Here is an 8,778-nt window from a genome sequence, read left to right as displayed (position 1 = left end):
TTTCCTGCCTTGGCTTCCAAACTGACTGAATGTTAATGGGTCTTTCTTCAGGTGCAGTCCGTCCTCATGATATTAGTCCCTTCTTTGAAAACCACTGCTTGAAATATAGTTTGACTTCACACTCCTTTTCCTTCAAAGATCTTGGACTTGGATCACTGCTATCACATTCCCTTCCCATTTTCCCAGAATTCTCTTTGAAATCCAGTCAGTTGACCGTTGATTCATAGCACTGTGGCCAATTGCGTAAGCAACTTGGCCTAACATAAAATTGGCTAATGAGTTTCCACAACAAAACCTGAAAGAATGCAAAGAGGCCAATGCCACCACAAGTCCAAAGCAAATGGATCAGCTCAGAGCTGCCTTGCATGCTGAATGGGAGTACTCAAAACTTATTGAGAAGTATTCTATGAGAACGATAGGGAGAGACATTATGATTGTCTATTCCCCAGTTTCAGCCAGATCCCTCAGCAAAATGGAGTAATCACATCTTGGAAAGGGGATGGGTACATCTAGAATGACCTGGTCTAACCTTATTGGGCATTGTGATGCCTGTCCAATGGCCCCATTGGCTGAAGTCAGAGAACATTCCAGAAGGGCTCAGATAGGAGAGAAAAGAGGAGACACTTGGCAGCCATTCCCTCAGTGAAGACTCTGTGTGAAAGCCACCTTCATACTAAAAAGACCCTGAGTCCCCCGTCGATGGAGTTCACTGAATTGAATCCAGCATCGCAACCAAGTTCACCAGAGCGGCTAGTACATGCGTCGGAGTTGTTTCTCTAACTTGCAAGTGCTTTTATAGAACGAAGCTTGATGAGATGGCCCCAGCGTCGACTCATGGCCGCTGTGGCACTTTGCGGTCCTGGCAGCATCTGCATCCAGCGCAGTTTCATCATGGCAGCGGCGAATTTTGGGGGTCAGCATGAGACGCTGCGGCATCAGCAGCCGCTGCATCGGCAAGGTGAGCCCAAAACAAATTCATGGCGGCGGCAGAGTTGGGCTAGTGTACCCGGTGACATTGGTGGCATCATCATTGGCAAGGGCTCACAGTAGTGACAGCATCAGTGGAGGCAAGATGGTGCCAAACAGTGGCAATGGGACTCACGCCTGGTCTCCTGGGCCATAGGGGAAGCACTGAACAAGCACTGTTAAGTTGAAAATTTTCTTTTTTCTTTATTGCTTTATTCTTCTGCCTTTATATTTAGTATTTTGGCTTAATTTTCTGTGAGGATGATGGTACCGGAGATTGGCAACACTTTTCACTCTCTTTTGTAACATAATCCACTCGATAATAAATAAATCAAATCAAACGGTGTGATCAGTGACTGCGGTAAAGCCCCAAAAAGTTACGGCTGAATTATTAGGAAAATATGCGCAAATTTGCAGGTCACACTCGCAATCCTGCACGAAGCAGGCAAAGAAAAATTAAAACGCATGCTGTGGACCTTCCTAAATCCCAGTGTTGGGTTGATTAATTCAAGTCCCAACGTTCAGCAGAGAGATTACTGATGTATGCACTGGGACCAATAGAGTCAGAAGGAGAAAATGATTATGAAGTAGACTGTCGGGGGAATGGAGAAACTGGCTCATATGTATACCACTGTCTGTGAACCCCAGCTCCTCCCCCAGTATTGCAGAGAGCCCTCCGCAATCCCTCATATTTTTCCCAGCCCCAATGCTTCCTCTGACAACAATCCACCAGGATGGCCAAAATAAGGAAAATCTAATCACATAACAACCCTATTCGCAAGAGCACCATTGGCTCACGTATTGAAAAAGGTCCCCACATTTGAGCCCTCTGCTGACCCCCATGTGCTCTTTGAGAATACCCACCAATGAAGAGTTTTACATGGGCTTGATGACACAGAGGAAATAAAACTAATAGCAATGCACATGAGGCCCATGCTCCATTCTGCCTGACCCAATCCCTGGAATGTCAGAAGGTAGGCAGCTGCATGACATGGAAACAGTGATTTTTAGCAGCAGTCAACGACAACTGGTGAAGGTGTTAAATAGGTGCAGGCAGCAAAAGGAAGAGCACTCAACTGTATTTGCCAAGCCCCCGTGGACATAATTCACATAGAGTTATACAGCATGGGAACAGACTCTTCAGGCCAACTAGCACATACTGACCATATTCCCGAGGCAAACGGGTCCCACTTGCCTGCATTGGCCCATATCCATCCAAACCTTTCCTATTTATGTACATATCCGCATATCTTAAATGTTGTAATTGTACCTGCATCCATTACTTCCTCTGGCAGTTCATTCCACATAGGAACCACTCTCAGTCTAAAAAACGTTGCCCCTCATGTCTTTTTAAAATCTTCCTCTTGGCACCCTAAAAATATGCCCCCTAGCTTTGAACTCCCCCACCCTAGGGAAAAGACCTTTGTTATTCATCTTATCTATGCCCCTCATAATTCTATATATCTACATAAGGTCACCCCTCAACCTCCTACACTCCAAGGAAAAAGTCCCAGCCTACCCAGCCTATTTTGATAATTCAGACCCTCCGTTCCCAGCAATATCCTCGTAAATCTTTTATGAGCCCTTTCCAAATTAAAAATATCCTTCCTATAACAGGGAGACCCAAACTGAACGCAATACTCTGGAAGAGGCTTCACCAACATCCAGTGCAACCTCAATATGACTTCTCAACTCCTACTGTCAAAGGACTGAACAATGTGGGCAAATGTGCTATATTCCTTTTTAACCGCCCTGTGCAATATAAGCTTCAAAAATTATGTACCTGAACCCAAAGGTCTCTCTGTCCTACAACACTACTCAATAATAACCCTTGTTAGGCCATGTTTGAAGTATTGTGTGCAGTTTTGGTCGCCACGTTACCAGAAGGACTTGGAGAGAGTGCAGAGAAGCTTCTGCGTGATGTTGCTCGGTCTCGAGTGTATTGGCTGTGAGGAAAATTTAAACAGACTAGCATTGATTTCACTGGAAAGACAGTAGCTGAGAGGAGACCTGATAGAAGTCTACAAAATTATAAGAGGCATAGATAGGGTGGACAGTGAGAGGCTTTTTCCCATGGTTAAATTCTTAATTACAAGGAGGCACAGCTTCAAAGTGAGAGGGAGAAGTTTAAGGGAAAAATGCAAGGGAAGTTTTTCACATAGCGAGTGATAGGAGCTTGGAATGCACTGCCAGAAGAAATGGTGGAAGCAGGTATGTTGGCGAAATTTAAGAGACCTTTTGGTGGTTACATGAATAGGGAGGGAATGGAAGAAAGTGGACCATTTAAGGACAGAAGGTTTATTTCAGTTTAGTCAGGCCATGATGATCAGCTTAGGCTTAGAGGGCTGAAGGGCCTGATCCAGTGCTGTACTTCTCTTTAGTTTTTTTGTTTTTTTGTGATGGGGAAATAAAACTGATAATAGAAGGAACATACCCCACCTCCACATTAGGTGCAAGAACAAAATACAGTTAAGGGAGTTGGCTGAAGAGATAGTGGAGGCAGCAGTGGTGATTTTTTGGGAATCACTAGAGTCAGGGAGGGTACCAGACGACAGGAAAATTGATAATGTGACAGCCCTGTTTAAAAAGGGGATAAGGCAAAAGATGGAAAAATATAGGCCGATTAGCCTAACCTTCGATGTTGATAGGATTTTAGAATCCATTGTGAAGGATGAGATTTCTGAATATTTGGAAGTGCAGGGTAAAATAGGCCAAAGTCAGCATGGCTTCATCAAGGGGAGGTCATACCTGACAAATCTGTTATAATTCTTTGAGGAAATAATGAGCAGGTTAGACCAAGGAGAACCAATAGATGTTATCGATCTGGAGTTCAAGAAGGTCTCTGACAAGGTGCCGCACAGGAGGCTGCTGAGAAAGATAAGGGCCCATGGTGTTGGAGGCAAGGTGCTAGCATGGATAGAAGATTGGCTGTCCGGCAGAAAGCAGAGATTGGGGATGAAAGGGTCTTTCTCAGGATGGCAGCCAGTGACAAGTGGTGTTCCGCAAGTATCAGTCCTGGGACCATAACTTTTCACTTTATACATTAATGATCTAAATGAAGGAACTGAGGGCATTCTGGCTACGTTTGCAGACAATACAAAATTGGGTGGAGGTACAGGGAATTTGGAGAATGCGGGGAGGCTGCAAAAGGGTTTGGACAGTTTAGCAGAGTAGGCAAAGAAGTGACAGATGGAGTACAATGTGGGAAAGTGTGAGGTCAGAAGACTTTGGTAAGAAGAACAAAAGCATGGACTACATTTTAAATGGGGAGAAAATTCAGAAGTCTGAAGTACAAAGATACTTGGGAGTTCTAGTCGAGATTCTCTCAAGGTAAACTTGCAGATTGAGTTAGTAGTTAAGAAGTCAAATGCAACTTCAGCACTTATTTTGACGGGACTTGAATATGAAAGCAGGGATGTACTTTGGAGGCTCTATAAAGCTCTGGTCAGGCCATATTTGGAGCATTGTGTACAATTTTGGGCCCCATATCTCAGGAAAGATGTACTGACCCTGGAGCGGGTTTAGAGGAGGTTCATGAGAATGGTCCCAGGAATGAAATGCTTAAAATATGAGGAACATTTGAAGACTCTGGGTTAATACTCATTGGAGTTTAGAAGGATGGGGGGATCAAATTGAAACTTTCAGAATACAGAATGGCCTGGACAGATTGAATGTTAGGAAGAGTTTTCCATTGTAGGAGAGACTAGGACCCGAGGGCATAGCCTTAGAGTAAAGGGAAGACGTTTTAGAACGGAGATAAGGAGAAGCATAGTTAGGCAGAGAGTGGTGAATTTGTGGAATTCACTGACGCTGAAGGCTGTGGAGTCCAGGCCATTGAGTTAATTTAAGACTGAGATAGATAGGATTTGATAATCAAGGGGATCAAGGGTTATGGGGAGAAAGTGGGACAATGGGGTTGAGAAACCTATCAGTCATGATTGAATGCAGAACAGACCCACTGGGCTGAATGGCCTAACTTCTGCTCCTATGTCTTTTGGTCTTGTCGCTAAGGACGGATGATGTATGATGCCAACAATTATCAGAGTCATGATGTCCAGGGCCATCAAGGAGATGAAGCCATGACACAGAAAATTAAGGGGTTGTGTCTGTGGCCAGAAATGGGTAAAGACAGCAAGCATTATGTTGAAAACTGCATCACCTGCAAAACTGTGCACAAAACAACCGAAAGAGGGACGCACACAAGAGAGAGTTAAGACACACCCTACCAGTAGAGGATCCTTGGATGAATTTGCGGGTTGATTATGTCAGCCCTTTACCACCCTGTAAACTGATGACAGTTAATACATTTTGTAAATGCATCGAAACATTCCCTACCTGGACAAACAGGGTGAAAATCACAACAGATAATCACTAAAGCAGCTATTCACTAAAATGGGGGCCCCTGCAAGGCATTGAATTAAATCAGGTATCCCATTTCACTGCTGAGATAAAGCAAAATTTTCTGTTATAAACCAAAAATTCTACGTTGTATACCAACCCTAATTAAATGTGATAATGGAGTGAGTGAACTATACCCTAAACAGTATAGTTAGAAAGATCTTCCAGCAAAACAGTTCCACTTGAAATATCATGTTACACTTTAATCTGATGTTGGTCTGGAACTCAGAAGGACATTCTATTGGATTTACCCCCCTACACGCATGACTGGATGCCCCATGAAAGGAATCAATCTGCTATTAGAACTAGATGTGTCCGAGACCACAGTCCATGTAGGCCATGCAGATGGCAGCCACTGTTAAATCAGGGCAGAAAAGGAGACCAAGCAAATCCCATTTCGACACAAAAGCAAAATGAACAGGTAGGACAAATGGTCATGCTCCAGGTTTTCCAATCAGGTACGTTCCTGTCACCCAAATACTCCGGACTCACTCCATATTGGATAAGGCAAGTTTATAAGACCCTAACGAATTCCAGGAGGAACATGTAAACCAGATGAAGGCATCTGGCTCGCAAAGATACCATCAATTTTACCTATTCTGAGAGGGATGTGAGTCTCCAGTCCCACTTCCCGATACCCAGGGCCAAGGACTGTTGAGGATTTGTCCTGACTCCAAGGCTCATGGATTCACTTGAACAGGTGTTCCAATGACAAGGATTTTGGCTGAACAAAAACCTCGACTGCCCAAGTCTTTCTATTGTAAGTAACGTTTCCCTCTGCCTCCCTGGTTTAAGTAGCACAGCTTCCATGTTGTAAAGTAGCAGCTTCTGGCCCCTTTTCACCTCTCAATTCGCACAGAATGAAAGAAGGACCAGGCAGAATAGTCCTGGTCCCAGCAGTATACGCTTCTGCCTAAGAGGCAAAGTGGCTGAAGTCAGAGAATATTCTAGAAAGGCTTAGAAAGGGGAGATAAGAAGGGACACTTTCCCTCAGCAACGTCTTGACCAGTGAAGACATTGCGTGACACCACCTTCTTACCAAGAAGACCCTGAGCGCCTTGCCAATGGATTTCAAAGAATTAAGTCCATCAACCTAAACAAGTTCCCCAAAATGGGTAGTATATGTGTTTTACAGGTAGTCAGCCAAGGTTTTTTTTATTAATATTCATTTTATATTCATAGTTCCAGCAAAATTAACTTCATTTGTTCCTTTAGATTTGTTTCTTCAACTTGTGAATGTTTTAATGAAATTAAATTTGGACAAGAGTCCTTTTGTTTTCCTCATACAATAAAAGCACCTGGGTAATTGCATTTTATGCATAAAAAAACTGGTCAAAATATCTGTATAAAATATTTCACAAGCAACAGCGCCAAAGTTGGACGAATGAAATATAAAGTTGCACATGGCTATCTCATCAAGTAAATGTTTCTTACCTGTAATTTCAATTATGCTGGGTGTCCCAGTAAACAACTTCCCCTCTTCACAAACTCCACGTGGTGTAAAATTCAGCCACCCATCCCTGTTCCTTGGTAAGACTGACTTGTCCATCAGAATACTCACCTGCATAGTTTCCTATCTCTCACCTTCTTTGTGTAAACACCTCATTCTCAATTCCCTCTTTTAAGCTTTCAAATCCTTTCACAGCATTTTTCTACCTTATTTGCTTCATCTTCTACAGTCTATCCAACATTGGTGCCAAAGCTTCAAGCCTTCCTGACCTTTGAACTTCCATCCCCTCTCAACCTTCGCTTCATCCAAATCCCATCATTTAGACCTTGTTGCTAATTTATCTGTCTGCATCTAGATATTTATTGCCATTTGTGAAGCTTTTTGAATGTTTTTGCATTAAAGTCTATTGTAATACAGGTTGTAGGTAACTTTGCTCCCTTGTAGAGGATATTGGTGCATTATTTTTACAAAATTAAAACCTACCTATCCTTCATCACCCAACAGCTTAAGGGAGAGGTTCCTACATATTAAAATTCTTTCTGTTCTCAGAAGGTTAAAATACCTATTTATTTAAGATTTATTACGCACTGACGTTAATTTCCTCATATCATTCTAAGGTGACTGATCAAAGACAAGGTATAAAAGAATTGTGAAATAGAAAACCCAGTAGTCGGCAGGACTCAGTCAGATGTTAATCTGTTCAATTCCTAAACCATTGCAATGAAATATTCCATATTTCTAATTCTTTGGGCATTGTCCCTTTTTAAAGGTAAGATTTATTAATGTATTATATTTCAGATATTAAAGAAACATATCAGGTAAGTATGTTTATTTCAAACATGAAGTGATATAATATTGATAAATGTAGTTAAAATAGAAATCATTTTCCAAGAGTTTATTTTAACCCACTTTAAGCAAACAATTAAATGGATGTGATTTTGATTGGATTTTCATGAATCATATGAATTACTATATCAAGGTATATAAACTGACCACCTGTCTCATGGGATATATTAATAAACCTTATCCTTCCAACCTACTGGTTGAAAATTCAACACTGGGCATACTGAAAAAGATTCTAATATTGACATTTACAATTTTAGGCACAAAAAGTGTGTCCACTTTGCAGGGTCTGTGAAGTAAAATGGAATGTGCGTCTCATTTGAAGAGCCTGACATTTGTGAAAGGTCTGATCAATGTTTCATCTTACAGTACTGCAATATTGCAGCTCTCAGATTTCATTGAATGCTCAAATCTATGTATAGGTCACAGAAAAAATCTAAAAATCTTCTCCTTGTCTTTGTTAGTGTGGTATCATGATGTGCTATGATGTGAATTACCAATGTCTGTTACCTACAACTTGCACTGGCATTAGGGAGGGTGGCATGATGATAGCAAGGAATTTGGCTTTTGGTGATTGTCTTTCCATTCTTTCTTGCCCATTATTTGGGCTTCCTTTCTGATTGATTGCATCACAGTTGCCTGTCACTCAGTTGAGTATACACTGAATCTGCACAATTTTGTTCAGCTATAATATTAGCATTAATATCAATAATGCTTGTATCAAACTTTCACAGAGTTGTTACAGTGCAGAAGGAGGACATTCTATTTTCTTGCAAGTTGCACCATCTCTTAAAGTGTTTTAAGAGTTTGGAGAGTAAATAGATTTACAGGATTATTGAATCATGTATAGTCATAGATTGCTTCTCAGTCCTTTCTAAATAACCATTCATCTGCTTTAGAACTTACGGCAAAACACTAACCATCCAGGAAATGACTAAGCAAACACATTTTTCAAATTGTAGTACAACCTTTATCTTCATATTCAAAACAGAGGTTGTATTTTTCAACTCGTGGGATGAAGCAATGCCTAATAAGTCAATAATGCAAAACAAATGAAGTGCTGCAGACATTCATTCACTTCCATTGACTATCTCTCAGGCCAGTCTGTTTGGAATCTGTAT

At 41.6% G+C, this 8,778-nt stretch overlaps 1 protein-coding gene across 1 annotated transcript in view; it reads left to right on the top strand.

Moving 5' to 3' along the window:
• The first annotated feature begins 834 nt into the window (after window positions 1-834).
• The window catches only part of LOC125463426 (mucin-2-like), a 48,722-nt gene continuing 40,778 nt past the window's right edge, over window positions 835-8,778 (top strand). Inside the window, exon 1 of the mRNA XM_059654779.1 lies at window positions 835-958. Coding sequence (XP_059510762.1) covers window positions 835-958 — 124 coding nt within the window. The remainder of the gene's footprint in view (window positions 959-8,778) is intronic.

This window comes from Stegostoma tigrinum, chromosome 25 (assembly GCF_030684315.1).
Source record: "Stegostoma tigrinum isolate sSteTig4 chromosome 25, sSteTig4.hap1, whole genome shotgun sequence".
Classification (NCBI taxonomy): domain Eukaryota; kingdom Metazoa; phylum Chordata; class Chondrichthyes; order Orectolobiformes; family Stegostomatidae; genus Stegostoma; species Stegostoma tigrinum.
This window is presented reverse-complemented; position numbering and strand designations above follow the sequence as displayed.